Here is a 19,865-nt window from a genome sequence, read left to right on the forward strand (position 1 = left end):
CCACATGTCTGCTGTAAACAGCTTCGGCCGTCTTATTTATTACCTACATTTCATGTGTGGCCCTTCTGCAACAGGCTCTGCACATCCCCTGTGTGGTCCAACACCCCTACTGATCCAAAAGCACACCAAAATTCTGAAAATATGACTTGGGAAAAAAAGTGATTTGGAAAAATGTCTATTTTTCAGTGGACTGAGCCACAAATTAAATCTCAATGTTAAGTGGTGTTCATAGCCGAAATCTCAGGGACTCACAGCTGTCCGCATGTTTAGAAACCATTAGAGTTAAGTGGGAAAGCACATGTTTTGCAATCAACCTTTTACTCAGGAGCCACTTTAACATTAAATTGTGGCTAAACACAGGTTTTCTCATCACATTTATTAAACCTCTGCACCTAAACAGAACACACACTTTGTTAATGACATTACACCTCTGTTTTGAAAATGGCTGCTGTGAAAAACGTCTACATGTGTGAAGCAACTCTTTAACATTGAGCATTTCCCGAACAAGAGGTTGTTAAAGATGTGTGGCAAAAAAATTGGTAGTAGGTTAACTAATTTGCTAAAACTGAAATTACAACTTCATTTAAACAAGTTAACACATCTAACATGTTAAGTTAGCTGTAACCAGTGTTGCCAATTTAGTGACTTTGTCGCTAGATTTCGTGACTTTTCACCTTCCCTAGCGACTACAAATCATAAAACAAATCTGGTGACTTTCAACTACTTTGGCAAACGCTGTTTTTGCAAAATCCCGTTCACTGATTTGTGAATGATGACACGTTTGCCTTTCTTAGCGTTCTAGCGTTCCCAATGTTAGATTTGTAATTGTACTTCCGTGTTGTCACAGCAGCTCACCTATGTAGAATGAGCCGCTATAACTACACAGAAGTACATCTACAGATCTATGATGCCTATCGCCGTGTGTGGCTAAAACCAAAGTCCGTATGGGCACTCTGTAGCTATGTCTGAAAAGTCCATTCATCCCCATGCACTATATAGAGCATGACTAGAGGTTGTTAAATATATAAATATATCTACCAAAGAAATAATCAGCGACCTGCAAGACAATGGGATGCTGGTAGGCAGCGCAACGAATGCAAATAAGACGTATCTACATGTGACGTCATTACGTAGTGACTTTTAGCTACATTTCAGAGCCAATAGCTTCTTCTGGGGAGATTTTTTGGTAACACCTGAACTACAGCATGAGTTAGCAAGCAAGCAGGTAAGTTAAAAGTTAGCTGGTAGCGATAAAGTGACATGGTTTGTAGTAATAAACAGTTGAGATTTAGTAAAGGATAATCAAAGTAGTTCATGTAATAGATAAAATATTGAAATAATGCAGTTAGCTTAAAGTAGCCAAATGGATACGTGGTTGAAGTGACTAGCTAAATGTAATGGATAAATGGTTGAAGTAAATGGACCTAAAGTTGAAAAAGGAAGCTTAGTCATGCATAATGGTTTAGTTTCTGATATTCCAAGTGGTGCAAATGTTACAAACCAACCTAAAGATTTAACATCACCATGCATTTTTAAGTCAATTTACATCAGTAATCTGAACATGACAGTTGACTTTATCTGTGAGTGTATGTGGGACTAAAAAGGTTGAGAATTCACCTTTGCCATTGAGGACTAAACCTTAGAACCAGCTGCTGGATAATGGTTCTCATAGTCTTATCATTAGGCAGATAACGTGACAGATCTCTCATGTGTTAGGTATATATCTTTAATTTTGGTGGTTTATATTGCTTGCTCTTGTTTCATATTGGCTCCTGATTTCTCTGCAACATAAGATTTTGTTACAGCCACAAAAAGTTGACGTTGCATCTTTAAACCACCAAGTCCTAAATGGAACAACTGTCCCGAGAGGCCCCAGTCTGTCTAGAGGACCTGTGACTCATCTGATGACCTGCCACAGCATCCCGCGAAATGGCTGCAACAAGACATTCATTTCAAAATGTTGCTATAAAAAAGGACAAGATGCTCATTCAGGATGTCAAAGAAAAACTGAATTTATTCTCAGTGGAAAGATGACGGTGCTTCGTAGATGGTGACAAAAGGGTGACCATATGTCAGTGATGCCGCCACGCTTGAAGAGATAACCAAACAACGTTTCCAGAACGTTCTCTTCTTGGGTCCCCTGTGTGGCCGGACCCCACAGAATCAGTCTTAACACATGTAACAATGTCAGTGGGTAAAAAGACAATTATGAAAACACCACACAGCCAAAGGTAGGTTTTAGGTTTGTCCTCCAGCGAACCAGAACTCCCTAGTGTTCTGTGACTCGACTCCGACTGAAGAAAAGTTCAGTCTGGTCATTCCTGTTAACGTCTCGTTCTTTAGAGCTGTTGTGACCTTTTTGTCTTGCGCTCCGCATTCTACAGTAAAGGGTTCTTTGTGCTGCTCACTCATGACGCATTCAGCGAAAAATATGGCTTTTGCGCTGATGTTTTTTTCTTCTTCTCAGTTTTGTATAAAAGTCAAAGATGAACATTTGCCAATGGTGGTATCAAACACTTCATTAGGTCCGTACGTGACACAAAAGGTGGATGCAGTGTGAAGATGGTATGAGCAGAGAAAGGGAGCATGTTTATACATAAAGGGTCTTGCTTTCGATGGCATTGCTAGAGACACTAGCTAGATTGTGCATTAGCTATTGGGCCACTGAGGTACAGTAAATGCAGTATCATGTAATTGTAAAACCTACAGGGTCATTTCTGAAAATCCTCTACTCGGCATGCTATAAAACAGGTTCTACAATAGGTTTACATCAGATTGCTAACAATCTCTACATTTGTGCGTGCTACTTGGGTGTGTGTTTATTTGTGGACCCCCCCCCTCCACCCAACCCGCTTGCTGATTCACCCAAGCTCACCTCCTAATCTGTTTCTCTGCTTGCTTCTCTAAATCCTGACCTCAAAATGTGTTTTATCGATAGGGAGAAGATAAAGATTGAATGCTGAGATCCAGGATGATTTCTGTTCTAACCATCTCTTTATCCCAGTTTTGTCTCCTTTGCTTCTCCCTTGACCTTTACTTGCCATAGCTAAATGTATATACCTCAACCACGCTGATTTTACAACTCTTACAACTAAGTTTTCTCATTCCTCTTCTTGCTCCTATCTTCCATTTTGCCCTCTTCTCCTCCTCTTTCATCTTTTCCTCCCCCTCAATACCTTTCAACCTGGTTTTGTGTGTACTTGTGTGGGAGTGTGTCTTTTTGCTTGTGTGTACATATGTGTCACAGTGCACTAAGGTCATGGCAGGAGCGAGACTTCTGGCGGAGGATCTTGCTGCCCCGGTGGCGGCTCATCTCCCGGTAACGGCCTCGATCCCTGTCGCGGTCGCGGCCGTACGTGCGCGGTACCAGCCCTGCCAAGAAGCGTTTGGCCCGGCTGGTGAGGCTCTCCCTGCGGCCTGCCCCCGGGTCCCCGTCGGTCCAACCAGGGCCCACGCAGTCGCCCCTTGCAGACCGAATGGCTGCCTCCAGAAGCTCGTTGGTACCGTGGTCCAGGGAGGCTGAGAGCTCCAGGTAGACGCAGTCGAACATCATGGCGCTGGATTGGGCCTCTGGTGAGAGAGGAGAGGGTTCTGTAAACATTGCTGTGCAGTGCATGTCATAAATAATTGAGGCTTAGCACACTGGCAGCTGGAAATGGCAATTAGAGGCAGCAGTTTGAAATGTAAGGGCTTTAGATCATGAAAGCATGTAAACCATCCACAGCATGGCAGCGACCCAGCTGGTTTGCGATGTGTATCACCGCACGATAATATCTCTGCATCAACGGCTCACTCACAGCTGTTTGGGAGACTCTTAAGTGTTAGATTGTCGCCATTTATGCACCAGATCAAGACAAATAGTGAGTCTACTGCATCTCCCTTTGTGGGGATTTGACTCCTGCAGCACACTAAACTGATTCCTCTCAGTTTAGTGTGCTGTTGAAATGTTGCCTGATAACAGCGAAAGAGACGTTTTACGTCATAAAAGGAGAGACATTTTCCAGAACTGTGATGATGAAAAAGCTGCTAGCTTTTTCTAGAGCTTTGATATCTTCTTTGCTCTCTCTGTGCACTGATATTAATACGAATAAAACCTCTGTAAACTAGTATTTCAATGGTCACGAAAGGGGCATGAAAAGTCAAAGAAGTGCGATGGATCACATCGAAGCAGCTACCGAGCGTGCATCTCAATGGATCTGTCTCTATGACAACGTAGATAACTATCTGCCGATGAAGACTGTTGAAAGATCTAGAAAAAAAGATAGTATGTGTACCTTCAGTTAGAAATTCATCAAGTCACATTTGATAATTGCAATTCAGTAATAGACAGACTCTGCAAAATATATTTATCAATGAATAGATAATTCGGTTTACACAAATTTCAATCCAGATTGCATTGTTTCCTTCAACCAAAGAAAAATATTATCCACTGTAGTGTGAAGGCTCTTAGACAATAGGTGACTCAAACTGAATACAGAAATGGAAGGAAATGCAAATAAAAAGGTTCCAAAGCAAAACATTTTAAAATTTGTATTTATACGGACAACTCACATTAATCAACATTTCTGTAAATGTGTTAGGCTAAGTGTCAACTTTCCAAAATATAGATTTCAGATACATTTTCATCAAACTTTTAATATTAAGTTTCCCCTTTTATTTTCATTAAATGATTGGTCTTTATAACTGTTTCTGAAATCAACATTCTACATATTCCTTTTGCAAATAGGTTTCATGAGCAGTAAATGAAGGATACGAGCCAGAGAGACAGAGGAATAAGTGATGTCAGGATGGGGTTAATGTTGCCAATAGCTGAGAGGTAAAAGCTCAAATCTCTTGGCTGCAGCTCAAACAGGAAAACGTTTTTTTCCTCAATGTGAATCTCCTGGATAAGGACAGGTGACTAAACGTGCTGTCGCTCAGTATCTCAGCTAAAAGCACCTGATTGTCTCTGGTCAAACAAGGCGGTATGATAAGGAAGGCTGACAGATACAGATCACTCTGCAACAAACAGGCTTCTCTGTCAGTGCAAACAGCATTTTTTCCCCAACTATATTAAGGTTCTGCTTTATTCCTGCTATTCTCTAAGCCAATCTGAGAGCTTATGAGCAGCTGTGTGCACAAAGACGACTGTTGGTTTTCATAATAACTCAATTAAACTTCGACAGTATGAACTTGGAATAACTGGGCAACAGAAAAACATGCCCTTTCTTCTGTCAATTCGTTTAGAAAAATGATTTCAACACACAATAACGTACTGCAAGAGCCAATAAAGAAACTCAAATGATCTACTCAAGAGAATTAAGACACAGAACACAAGTAGAACAAATTAGGTAAGACAAGCTCATAAAAAACTTATATATTTAACAATATGAAGAACAATTGGCTATTGCCAATTGTTCTTCATATTGTTAAACATGTCAGAACCACTGATGAGAAAATTTGTTTTTCCATTAACTGTCACTATTAATTCATATTCTTTTATATTTTCTCTTAGCAAACAATGAATTTCTGTTTTCTTTGAGACAGAAATGAACATTAAAATAATTACCCAAACTGTCAGATTTTTAAAAAATGATGTTGGTTATAAATGTTCCTGTATGACTAGATCATAGACTGTATATAAAGATAGACAACATGTCTCCTCCTCTACACCTTTGCTGTGCCCAGCCACCAGTGGGCGATTGAGACGCTTTGACTTCACGTCGGGCAACCTGTTAATCTTGCACATGTAAATCTTACAGTCTATGGACTAGACATAACAACTACTTTGTAGTATTCAGCAGGGGATGACGTTTTTGCTTGGTTGACATGGAGACAGATCTGTTGACAGGGGAACTCTGTCTGCTGATGTGTGATAAAGTTATAAACTACAGAAAAATAATGAATCCAGATTTGGCTGCATTTTTACAGCACGGTCACACAAGCACTGGTGTTACACAGGTACAGCACACAGCAGTAGATTTGATCTGGGTGTAATAATCCACCCACAGAGCAGCTGCCGACCAACAGCAATGCCACCTAATAGTAGATGAGGTAAGAGCGGGAGGACAAAATACAAATCCCAAACCAGATCAACAAAGCTTATCCTAATACCTATGACAGCTGATTGAATTGGATTGAGTCCATATAACTTCTAAAGGGTGTTTGGGAGATTGAATTGTAGAGGAGAGGGAAGGAGAGAAGACAAAGTGAGGGGATGAGGTGAAGTAATGATGGAGGGAGAAGATGAGTAGAGTAAACAAGGAGAGGAATAAAAAGTAGAGGAGAGGAAACAAGGAGATGGGAATTAGGATAGGAGAAGAGATGGGGTAAAGGGATAAGGAAACAATAAAGGATAGAAGGAGAAACGGAAAGGAGAATAAATTAATGGAGAGGAGAGGAGAGTGATAGTAGCCAACAAGATAGGAGACAGGAGGCCACCCAAAGGTAATCACAAAGGAAGGTCCCTTCCTGTATGCTGACAAGTAAAAAAAAAAGAATTGAGGGATGGAGAAAGATACAGACAGAGAATCAAGTGAGAGTGGCATTAAGCTGAATAGGAAGAAATGTGAGTCATGCTGAAAGAAGAGGGGGATGCTGAAAGAAGATGACAGGCAAGATGTCATATGACACGAGCAAGAGGAGGAGAAGGAGGCAGAGAGCGAGAGAGAGACAGAGGGAGGAGAAGGAGAGACAGAAAATAACGTTGACTAAGCAAACGGAACCCGAGTTCACATTAATCAAAGCCCTGAGGAGCGGGGCCCCACCACAGACACATATTGAGCAAATGATAAATATGTGAGTGACAGTGTGCATCACTGTGTGCGTTAAGGAGGGGGAGAGAGATGTAGCAAAGAGGGGGAAGGTGAGAAATAGCAGAATAAAAGTGTCACAGTACGTGCCATAAATAGACTTTATGACTTCAGCACTCTTAGCCAGCACCCCCCTTGGTTCTTTAAGGAGGATGTTAGCTCTCTGGGCAGCCCCGTCAGCTTCCTCTGTCAGCCTCACATATCAGAACGAGTACATGTGGTCTGTCTGCAGAGAACACAGGAAACATCCGTGTCAGGCGCCCCTAGGAACAAGGCCGGAACATTATTGCCATGCCCGACGAAAGGCTATGTGCACAAATTTTACACCTGCTGCCTCTGTTTAAATTGCACAACAAAGCAAGCCAAACAAGATTTGACCTGCACAGTGAACACACACAGGTTCACATTTTTCCCTTTTTTTATTTCCCCATCTGCCTCTGACTGTGTTTGCTCCTAGTTTCAACCCTCACATTCAAAGCCTGAGGTTGACTCCACATCAAAAGCCTAACTTATTACAAACAATTATCATAACCCTTGAATGAACATGAATCTGGTTTGATCTCTAATAATAATCCTAAATCTTTAACTCAACATGTCTTCTTATGAGATAACAACCAACAGCAGAATATTTTTTCTTAATATTTATCCAACATTTTAAAATGGTATACTTACTTTTACACATTTGCATTTTGTTGGAAGACACTAAATATACACATATTGCTAACCCTGTCATACTGATTAAGTCTTGGGGGTTTGCATTTGTAATCCAGTGATAATAATACATAATCAAATGTAGTTTGATTGTCAAGCAATAGCCTTTACATGTTTTTCTAGCATTATAGGCCAAACATTTACTTTATGTTGATGCAAATAATGTTAAAGGTGCACAAACTAAATTCTGGCCACTAGGGGGCAAAGGAATTGTCAGCTTGTGGCAGTGATGGGCAGTCACAGCCCTCTTTAAAAACACCACTTGATGGCAGGAGCATCAGTCATGTGGTGTTCTTCATCTGCCACAATATAATGAAATGGTTTGCTTCATAGAGGTGATACCAGCTATGGTGCTTTGCTGTCTGCACATCACTAGCAAATTAAGTTGTTGTGGCTAACGTGCTAGCAAACCACCTGGCTTTTGTGCCCTGTGTCATGTGTTTTAGTTCAATCTTATTTGTATAGAGCCAAATCACAATATACATTATCTCAAGGCATTTCACTTAGTAATGTCTCTCTACCCTCAGAAAACCCAAAGAGCCAATATCCTAGGTAATAAAAAAGAACTAAAAGAACGTCAACATTAAAAGCAGAGTCAAGTGTATGTGAACAGTATATTCTTGTGACAGATTCTTGTGAGGAATTCATCATTAATCCATTATTTTGACTTCTATTGTATCTGAGAGTGAAGTTCACCACTGGTCACTGACAATTTCTGCACAGTTTAATTTTAAAGCCATTCTCAAGCAGCTGCGGTGGTTCAGGGAACCAATTTTACTTTTTCGAAATAGATACAAAAAGGCAGAACTTGACAAAATGAGCAGGTGGTCAGGAATGTCTTCCACAAAAGAGCTGCAGGAGAACCTCTTTCATACCGGCAAGAAAAGACTATATCAAATTCTTCTAAATGAGCTCAACATCACCTCAGTGACATATGGAGAAAAAAAGTTTGTGCGTGTAGCAGTAGCTGCATAGACTGGCTTTGTGAGAAATGTTCTCATTGTGAAGGTTTGAAACTAAGTGTTACTCTCAAGGACAACAAAACAAGCCCGTCTCTCTCTGCACACTCTGCTAACATAATGCATCACACAAACCTCTTCAAACTAAGGCTCCCATTCGCGCACACACACACACACACACACACACCATTCTCATCCATTCGCCCTTGCCTCCGTCACTCCCCCTCTTCCCGTCCCTGTTATCACAGTCTTCTGAAGCGGCTTCAAGAAGATAGAGAGATGAGGGGAGTACGCCTGCTTGTTTGTGCATTTGTCGTGTCTGTGCGCACGCATGCAGCTGTGCATGTATGGTGGATACAAACATATATAATTATAGTGGGAGCAACATCTTGTGGGAGATAATTCAAACAGAGATGGGATCTGGAAAAAAACAACAAAACGAAACAAAAAAAAAACGAGTCGGAGCCGAGGGATATAGAGAGATGTAACCCCTCCAGAGGGTCAGATGGAAAGGATATGGGAATGTTTGCAGCTGCACAAAAATATGTCTTTAGACTGATGTTAATGATGTGAGACATTCACAAAGTAAACATATACTGTGGGACGAAATCGCAGGGGTGACCCTAAGAGTTTATACACAATACGAATACAAGTTCAAATCAAGGTCAGACTCTGCTGTTAATCTTCTCACTTATACTCTGCTCAGTGGAATTTTAAGCATTGCTAAATGGATTCAGTTTGTCGCTGTGTGTTGCATTCTCAGTGATTGTGTTGTGCAGGGACCTTGCTTCGGGGTTGCATGCCAAAATGTAAAAGGTCTACAAAGCTTGCTGTGCAACAATGATGAATGAGTAAAGCGAGCTCTCAGATCGATCAAATCTCAAACCCAATAATTTCAATTAAACGTAAAACAATCTGCATTAAGTAGTCCTCCCAATCAATGACTACATTTACATGGACAGCAATGATCTGACTTGACCTAATTCTGAATAAGACAATACTTCAATTGTGATGTTTAAAAGAGTTGTGCGTGGTGTGCAGTGTTTAGTACTGTCACCTCACAGCAAAAAGCGATTCCTTACATATTTGCATGTTCTCCCTGCGTCAGCGTGGCTTTCCTCCAGGTACTCCAGCTTCGTCCCACAGTCCGAGACATACAGATATGGGGTTAGGTTGACTGGACACGCTGAAGGTGTGAATGTGAATGGTCGTTTGTCTCTGTATGTCAGCTCTACTTAACACTCGCGACGTGGGTGTACCCCACCTCTAACCCAATGTCAGCTGGGATCGGCTCCTGCTCCCCCCATGACCCTCAAAGATAAGCGTAGTCGATAGCGGATTGATGGATTGTTTACATGACTTGCAAATAGAATATTCCATTCATATTCCTCTTTACATATTACAGAGCATAGCCTGATTATGTCTCATGTCAACATTACTACTTTCACTATTGTATGTATTGGTGTCCATGTAATTAGAGCAACTCTGAATGTGGAGGTTTTTTATCCCCTATAGACACCAGAAAATCTTTTTGATACCAATGTTCTGGTAAAACCTTCAGAATCTAGCTTGCTTATGTTTGCCTTTTAAGATTAATATATGACAGTTAGCTGCTTACATGACAATTGGATGATTTATGTGTTGCAGGGCAGAAATCAGCAGCTGAAACACAATGCAAACCACTGCTGAAATCATCTGTTGAAATATCACTTATTTTGTGCTTTAGGTCTTCTTGTGTAGTTGATTTCTTTATCATAATAAACTAATAACATCCAGTGAGATTCACTTTGGCAAAACAATAAAACATAAGAAAAAGCCAACGGGGTAAACCGATTTTGTAGATAGTGCGTATTTCCATCCCTTTACAACAATAACAGCTGATAGAATTTCTTCCCATGAGGTGTTTAGCAACAGAGTATTTATCCCTGGATGTTGTAAACAGATAGGAAATTGATTTTGCTGATCAAAGTAAGATCCCCAAAGAGTCTGTTTAATGGAGGCAATGTCGGCCTGAAGGAATATTTATGTTAAAATACCTGGATGGAGAGAGAAAGAGATGAGGACAGAGGACGACAGAGAGAGGAGTAAATAGAAGGGGTAGATGAGTAATGTGTGTAAGTGTTTGTCTGGTAAATACATATTTGCATTTTGAGCACATGAGCACGTTCATGCATCATAAGCAATGGAAAAGCATCAATAACTGCCATATTACAAAAAAATGTCCCCTTTTGGGAGCTACTAGAAAGCCATTAGAAAGAAGCATCAGAGTGCATTTCAAATCTTTCTTATGTTTTTCCTTTTTCTTTTTCTTGCATCAGTCACCCAGCTGTTTGCTTGTCTGGGAAGAAGCATTTCCTAAGCCCCTGTTGCACTGCTTGTCAAGCTTTCAGTTCTCACACAGAAGGGAGGGTGCACACATTATAATCATAACAGTGGCAGCTATTCCACTTGAAATACCCAAAAAAGATGGGTTCTTAATATCAGTAAAAGGCAGACAAGACTTACATTTTAATCTGACTTCCTCCCACAGTCCAAAAACATGCAGATTGGGGTTAGGGTTAACTTGAGACTCAAAATTGACCATAGGTGTGAATGTGTGTGTCATTTGTCTTTGTATGTTGACCCTACAATACCCTAGTGACCTATCCAGGGTGTATCCCACCTCTCTCCTCGTGTCAGCTGGGGTTTGCTCCAGCTCCCCCTGTGAGCCTGAAAGGATAAGCGTAATGGATGGATGGAGTAGACACTAACGTGTCCCTCAGGGTGAGCCCTGAGCCCCAGCTGTATGCCTGCCAGGTCATGGTCAGGGTGAAACAAACACATATGTCACAGTTAGTTGGTTTTGCTGACAAGCATTATAGCGAATAGCAAAGCAGGTGCAGAATGTTGCGCTTTCCAAGAGAAATAAAAATAAAAGCCAGTGTGTCTAGATTGTGGGAGCAGCGTTGCATGATGAAAAAAGTCAATCTCGGGCATCATTACAGCTGGAAACATGCAGCTAAACCGTATCTTTTGGGAGGACAAATGCTTGGATAAATTTAATACTCTTAAAACCTTAAACTGGTGGAGTTCATGTGCCCAAAAAGCCGTTTTCACAAGACCGTATTATGAGGTCATCCTACACAGGCAAGTTGTTCAGTGAGCAGAAGCTGAAACCTCATTCAGAAGGAGTTGCCTTGTTGCAGCTGAAGACTTACTCTGAAAGTAAAATCATGCATTGCCTACACACACAGTGATTTTATCTTCTCTGCATGAAAATAAACCTGCTATGGCAAATGAATACAGAGGTGATCCTGCAAAGCTCCTTCAAACATTTGGTCCGAAGTCTCATTATATGAAAAGTAAATAAAAGAAACTGTTAAACTGCATTGTTAAGATTTTTAATGTGGTAAAAGCTCATGTGCCTGACAACCTACAACACAAAATCACTGAGCAGGAAATCTACGATGAGCTCAAAGCTACTTACAACAACTGCTATGAGCATTTCTTATCCCAACCGATTCTTGCGAAGACTCAGTCCTACTCCAGACTCACTGACCCAAACGTGGACAAAAAAACAGTGAGTAGCAGCATCTTCACCACTGCCATCTGACATCAGACGCCTCGCCAAAGACAGTTCCAGCCTTCGATTAAGGAGATTGGTGTGATATTTAAATTCAATATGGCTCTTGATAGGAAAAATGTTCCCCACCCCTGGCCTTGGAAGTAACATGGGTAACATTAGTGCTCTGAATAGCATGCTAATTAGCTAGACAGGCTAAAGGTAGCATCTTACTTCAAGCGTATTCAAACTTACAACATGTAACTTGGCCCCTAGGTGTCTCTCAATCAAAACAATAACCAACGGACTAGTTTGAAGGATGTTGTGAAGCAGCATAGGCTCATGGGAGTTTATCCAATAATGTTACCAATGAAATTCTACCTGACGCAACTCAAGTGCAAATCATAATGCATTTAAGTTTAATTCATGTCACGCAGCAAACAGCAATGAATAATCGTGAACAATGACCAATACAAACAGTGGAAGGAAAAAACAACTGATCAGAGAACGGGCTAGCAGTGAGTTTTTTTCTTGAAGTGGATATGACAGTTAAAAGTGGATATGACAGTTAAATGGCAAGCTCAAATTGAGGATTTCCTTGGGTTTGAACATTGTGGGTAATATTTTGAAAAATGTAACATAGGTCTCGTAGTTTTTAGACATTTTAATAAAGAATTGTTACATATTATACAGGTATCTTTAATTCCATTCCTTGCATTTTTGCTTGTGCCTTGTTTGTAGAAAAAAAAAAGACACTTAAAATACTGACCAATTCACACTAGGCACACTGCTTCAGCATGCAGAGTCTTCACAGGTGCATTATAAAAACTGGATAGAAAAAAAAAAATGATATCCAGTATCCTGAGATGCATTAGTGTTTCTCCCAATAGCCCCAACTGAGTGACACATAGACATTGGGGGGAAATCATGAAAGTATAAATCCTGTTTTACAAATATATAGCCTCCATGGATTAAAAATTATAATACAACAAGTCACCAGCTTTACACACGTTTCATTTTCAAACGTGGTCTATGGAAAAATCGTGCCTAGTTACAGCAGCTTAGCTTGATTGGACAGGAGAGGGGTTTGGTGAAGAGCCAATTACATGCGAGGGTGACAGCTTTTCATTAGAGAACAGCGTCCCTCACTCCACCTACCCTCTGAGCTGATTTCACGGGATCGGACCAGGTCGCTCTTGTTGCCCACCAGGATGATTGGTGTGTGTGGCTGGGACTCCCTGAGGAGGAGGCGGAGCTGGGAGGTGCGGTGGAAACTCCGCCTGTCAGTCACTGAGAAGACCAGGATACACACATCACACTGTAGAGCGGACAGGTCCTGGGGATACAAAAGCACACATATACACACAGGCATTAATAAATCAACACCGTGGCTGAGTAGATTAGCACTGCTCACACACAGGAGGGATCCAGTGACGGCTGAATAGGTGTGGAATGTCATGTAGCTGCAACACAGTACACAAGATCCCCTTCATGCCATCAACAAATTGGCAATTTGTCCTTGCACACCATTTTAAACTCAGCCTCCTTCTTCAAGTTCTTTTTCTGTTGAGCTGGAGCTTTGCCACTGAAAGGACATTAATGCCAACGCCAGGAGGACGGCACTTTAGTTTTTATCACTGTCCCATGGGAGGACACAGAGGAGGCTTTGCTCAAGCTGACTGTGTGCACATCACGCTTCACTTTGAATATCCTGACCCTTTTAACAGTGACCACCAACGTCCCATTGGGGCTCCTGTCACAGAGGCTCAATTTGCAAGAGTGGCTGCAGCAGAAAAAGCAGCTTGGAACTGCCTGGGACCATCATTGTCCTCTTTCGCTTTGTCTCTCTGATTCTGTCAGCCACATTTACATTTGACTGAAGGAGGGTCATGGGTGTAAGATTGCTCGTTGCAAGGTTCTCCTGGGTATTCCTGAGTATTAATGATCGTTCATTCCCTGTACGCTGATCAAGACAAAACGTGACAACACAATCTCACGGTAATAGATTACATTAAGGAAGCATTCACAGCCAGTCCCCAAATTATATGTTGTCCTCTTTTATCTGTCAAAGATCGAGAATTTGTCGGTGAAATTTGATGCAGGGCCTCACAGTGTTGCAGTGGTTAACACTATGGCATCGCAGCAAGAACATCTGGTTTGGCCAGGTGCTTTTCTGGGATGCATGTTCTTCCCATGTCTTTGGGTACTCTGGCTTCCTCCCACAGTCCAAAGACATGCAGGTTGGGGTTACGTGAGAGTGAAAGGCTGTTCCTCTGTATGTTGGCCCTGCAATATGCTGGCGACAGGGTATACCCTGCCTCTCAGCTGGTATTGGCTCCAGCTCCCCCTGCAGCCTCTTCAGGATTAGCTCTGTAGCTAATGGATGGAGGGATATTAGATGCAGAGACTCCATATGGTTCAGGGTTTACTGAACTGAATTCCGTGTGGTTGTGAAATGCAACCCAGGTTTGGATGTAAGTCTGAAGTATGCGGTCATGTGGATTACATGCAAATTTATATCACAGAGCATCGTAGATTTTTACATTACACACTTTCTTTGTTTGGAACATGGCCAAAAAACATCAACCTTAACCTGTGCTTCCTGGTAGAAAGATGCACTGATGAATATTTTCATGTAAACCTTATGGGTCAAATGAGACATGTAGCCTATATTGTGAAAAACTCAAAGATAATCATCAATCACACAACCTGTCCAGCACCAAACAGCAGAAGAACCTTCATAAGCTAAAACACCAAATGAAGTGCAAGTACTTTTAAGTTGGACTAGTCAATATTTATCATATTAATGAGGGATCAAAAGTGGCAGGTTACAGCAAAAAAAAGCACTGATAAGCCCACTGCCTACGAACCGCCTAGCACCAGACAACAGGTAGACATGGTAACAACTAGCCATAGAAAATAGTGCTTCAAGGTAATAATATATCAATATTCTTCCTCCAGCTTATTCCACTTCCAAAAACTATCCAAAACCCTCACAGCTTTAAAACTCCAAAGTGAGATACAGAATCTTTTTCCCACTCAGCTTACATCTGATCTGCTTGATCCACAGATTTAGTAATTCCCCAGAACTATAGTCTTTCAGGTTATTTTCTATATATTGTATTTAAATTATCCAGCAGGAGAATATTTATGTTTTTAAAATCCTTGAAATGTTATCTCTATATTTGACTTTTTTTCAATTCTCATGGTTTAACAATGCTGCTCCAGACTTGTTAACATCATACTATGAGGTTGAAAGTATTTGAACAAAAGGTAGACAATCGAAATAAACTATTTTTATCCAAAGAATAAATCTGTAGTGTAACGCCAGTAAAAGCTCCATTCTCTGTCAGTAAAACAGAGAGCCAGTATTTCAGAATTAGAAAACACCCAGGAACTACTTTTTCACATCAAGATGGAACTCAGCACTGTAGCCTTCAAATGAAATCCAAAGTATTACCACTGTGTCGACGAAGTATTTCTGGTTTATTTTATTTGTGGGTTAGTTTAAGGTTTAATCTATAATTCTCGGTCTAAACATTGAATATTTCTGACCTGCAGAACAGAAAAAACAATCAATGTGTATTTCAGCTCAAAATAGGACTCTGAAGCCATAAATAGTAGTGACTGAATCAATACAAAAGCATTTTATTCCCACCAGATAACCCGATCTGCCTCCATGCCTTGGACTGCATATTGTCAGAGTGTATGTGTGCGCGTGCGGATGCCCTTGCCCTACATCCGCAGCCCTGAGGGTAAACTCCTGCCCCCCGGAGAGTTTCAGACGCCTGAAAAATTCACACCATTTCAAGTGGCCAAGTACTATCGGATCGGAGCCCGGAGCAGGAAATTCATGGGAAGTGCCTTGGCACGGTCTGTTTGATGGAGCACAGGAAAAGACAAGGGAGAGGAGAAAAACGGAGATGAGCAAGCCAATGGCATGGAAGGCGGCTCCGCCACCTGTCACAGTCTGACTGAGGGAGGAGGACGGAGAATGGAAACTACAAGGCACAGGGAGATAAAGTGAGGGAGAAGCTAATCTTTGTGAGCAAAGGAGTAACAACACCGAGTGGACATCGATTAGGAGGTTGATGGAATGGTCCAGGAAGAAAACTGTGAGCAAGTAAATCGAACCAAGGCAGAACAACTCTGGACACTGCCAACTCTCTCCCTCTTGATTAAGCAGCTCCTCTCTGTCTCACAGAGAGGAGCCATCTGTCAATACCTACACACACAGGAACTGACACACAGCAACTGACACACAAACACAAAAGCCTGGCTCACACAGAAGCACTCAGATCAATGAGCATTCAGGAAAATATTCATTAAATTATCTCAATGACAAATAATTCATCTGGCTAAACAGACCATTTTCTCTGTAATGTCAGTGATCTGTAAAGTTTCCTTTGATCAACATCTGTACACTTCTTGCAAAGCTACATGGCCAAAAGTATGTGGACATACATTCTGTGAATATGTCTAGCATAATTGGTGTGGAGGTGTTTTCCATCCTTTGGTTTATATATTTTACAGATTAATCTTAATCTAATATTAAATAGTCAGTAATCAGTAACCTAATAATAACAACATCAGATTGTTATGCAAAACCTTGCATTGCTGGCTCTATATTAAAACATTGAATGAATAATAGATGTTTTTGTTGTTGGAGGATCGTTGCTTTGGGCTATATTCTGGCAAAAGGCTCATGTTGTTGCCCATCATCTATAACTGTTTACAACTATCTATCTTACTGATAGCTTCAGTTTCACTGAAACACTTGGGCTGAAATTGAATTTGAGGCCATAAACATAACATTAATAAGTATTTGTCCTTTGACCATTAAAAACACTGTACAGGATTTTAAATCTAACACATTTTCAAAAACATCCTCATCACTTCTGTACTACAATTTCTGTTTAAAGGCTGAAATGTACGCCCATATGGATATATCTGTAATGGAATATATTGGTCTGACAGAAAACCTTTAGACATATTGGTTCTCTGCTTCAGCTTCTAACTCTATATGAACTGAGTATAGGGCAATCATTCAGGCCCTCATCCACCATGATAAATGTCATCTTCAAAAATAGAAAGCTCACAATACAGTCCTATCATGCTCGATCAGCTAGAGAGGATCACATGCCAGGCTTTTTCCTTTCACCAGGCGCAAATGTAGATAAGAAAAACACACATCCAATCAAACATGATGGAAAGCATGGCTTTTCTTTTGAAAAGGACATTCATGGTATGTGCAGACCTTAGATCCAGGGGCTGTAGCTCAAAGCTCGTGGAGCTGTGGTTGAAAAACTGCCTTTAATATCCTGCTGAACTGGAATGAACTTGAGTTTTCCTAAGCTTTTTAATATGCAGAGAAACAACACACAGCATGCACACACACATGCATTAACATGCTCTCAAAAATACACCCAAACACCAACAAACTACACCAGCTACCATTAAATATGAGGACAATGAATCACTTATCAGATATAATTTGCATAACTTGCTGCGCCTGCACGAGCACTCAAACTGTTATTACCCCCAGTTGGGAACAAAGGCAGAAAACACAGCATACAGACCTTTTTCTTAGATTGTGCATGAGCGCGCACGTGTGTGTGTGTGTGTGTGTGTGTGTGTGTGTGTGTGTGTGTGTGTGTGTGTGTGTGTGTTAATGTATTTCTCATTATACAAAATGCTCCCCCCCTGCCTGGAACACAGATCCTGAACTATTGCAATCTATTGGCTCCAAACTCATTTGCTTTTCAGAGTAAGATACATGAGTAAAGCAGCTTAAAGCCTTTACATGGAAAAAAAAGGTCACACACCTGCTTGCACAAACATGCACAGAGTGCGCACACTGATAAATACATGTTACACTCATGCTACCATTTGGCTTTATCAAAAGCAAACACAAGCAATCTGCCTCTTTGGTTTGTGCCTGTCAGAGCAAAATGAAAGAGGGAATGGCAGTGAAAAGGAAGTAAGGGAAGCAAGGATCAGAAGAAAGACAGTAGAAAACCACTTGCTCTAAGTCAAAATCTGATAATTGGATGACAAAGCTTAGTGCGGACAGAGTGCTGAGTTAGTGGTTTTGCTCTGACCTAACTTTATACTGCACAGAGACAATGATTCCCTTAGGAAATATACTACCGAGTCCATCTGGACTGCACACACACACAAAGCACACACAGAGCACACACAAGCCTGTGTGAGCAACGGCCACCGATGACCACATCATTCCCGAATTCAGCTGACATCACACACACACACACACAGAAGGGTAGTGGAGTAAGTGTCCCTGCATGACCCAGATTCAAGCTTTATTATGACAGCATGTAGAGCCTCCTCCCTGCTGAAGTGTCCATTAGCAAATCCCTGAATCCTTACCGGTATCAGGAAAGCTGTTGTGTGCAGTTGACCTCTGACCTGCGTTGTGCAGCGAGGATAAAAAAGGATTTCCCTCTAGGACACAATAAAATGTTGCATTATTGGTTAAATACCAAACATCATGTGATCTTAGAATAAAAAGGTTCTAACTGTCTTTTGTCCAAAATGAGTTATTCACGTGGCAATATTGTCTTAACAAATTTGGGGGGAAAGGTTTGTTGAATCACAGTATTTTTTGGTCATACATTAATGGCCTTATAATTAAAAAAATAATAATAATATTTCATTCCAGCTGCAAATCAGTGCTTGGCATGTGAACAGAAGACCCAATCAGCTTTTGCCTCTCACCCTTTGCCCTGCTGCTTTATGGTTGAGGTTATGAATAAATGAAGTGAATAAATACAATATGAATAAATTATGAAATGTTGCACAAACGGTTTTGTGAAACAATGTGAATTACACTTTTAAGCTTAGAGATACCATTACCATTAACTATCATGCTATAGATGACTAGCTTATATACTGACATTTATTTTTGTTTAGTGCTTTGACTCTGTTGAATTCAACTCACACAACAAACTGTATGTCCATCTCTCACAAGCCAATACAGACGTGATATGTTTTAAATCATTTACATGTCTGTCATACCAGATCCTTTTTCTTTGCTTTTCGTTATATTACAAATCTTGAAAAGAAATGTCCAGGTTTTGTTTAAATGCTCTAAACACTAAGCACTAGTAAACATGTGGGCTAGAGAAAGCAGATAGTACAAAAACATTTTAATTAGAAAAACTTTATGAACTAGAATGACACTCAGTAGAGTGTAAACCCTCAACAAGGCCCAACAGTCACATTAAGTTCAATCAAGCTGCACCAAATTGCACACATTCATAAATATCAGTCCCCTTAATATGTCTATTTTTTCATCAAGATCTATTCATTTAAGAGAAATCATAGAAAAAGTCGAAAAACATCCTATCTCGCAATGTTAAATGTTAAAGAAAGTTTAAAAGAATCCTAAGTAAGACGGTGCCAGTCCGTTAAGAGATTTAAAAGTTAAAAGTAAGATTTTAAAAACGATCCTGTGACAAACAGGAAGCCAGTGTAGGAGGCGCAACATGGGTGTGATATGGTCTCTCTTTTTTTTCCTAGTCAGCAGGCGAGCAGCAGCATTTTGGACTAGCTGCAGGCGTTTAATGGAGGATTGGTCTAAGCCTACATACAGGGAATTGCCATAATCAAGACGGGAGGTTATGAACGCATGGATAACTCTCTCTAGGTCTTTTTGTGGGAGGTAGGCCTCTACCTTAGCTATTTGTCTTAGTTGAAAAAAGCTACCTCTGACTACTGAGGAAATTTGCATTTCAAAATTAAAAGAACACCAAGACTCTTTACAGTGGAGTGAGTATTAGGAGCCAAAGGCCCAAGATTGTCGACATCTTGCAGTTCTGATTGTCCAAATATGATAACCTCAGT

The 19,865-nt window shown here is 40.7% G+C and overlaps 1 protein-coding gene across 1 annotated transcript in view; it reads right to left on the minus strand.

The window, feature by feature from the left end:
* Positions 1–1,987: 1,987 nt before the first annotated feature.
* rem2 (RAS (RAD and GEM)-like GTP binding 2) overlaps positions 1,988–19,865 on the minus strand; it is a 28,398-nt gene continuing 10,520 nt past the window's right edge. Inside the window, exons 4-5 of the mRNA XM_035169252.2 lie at positions 13,161–13,338; positions 1,988–3,570 (exon numbers count right to left, since the gene is read on the minus strand). Coding sequence (XP_035025143.1) covers positions 3,242–3,570; positions 13,161–13,338 — 507 coding nt within the window. The 3' untranslated portion in view covers positions 1,988–3,241. The remainder of the gene's footprint in view (positions 3,571–13,160; positions 13,339–19,865) is intronic.

Source organism: Hippoglossus stenolepis, chromosome 11 (assembly GCF_022539355.2).
Source record: "Hippoglossus stenolepis isolate QCI-W04-F060 chromosome 11, HSTE1.2, whole genome shotgun sequence".
NCBI classification, from domain to species: Eukaryota; Metazoa; Chordata; class Actinopteri; order Pleuronectiformes; family Pleuronectidae; genus Hippoglossus; species Hippoglossus stenolepis.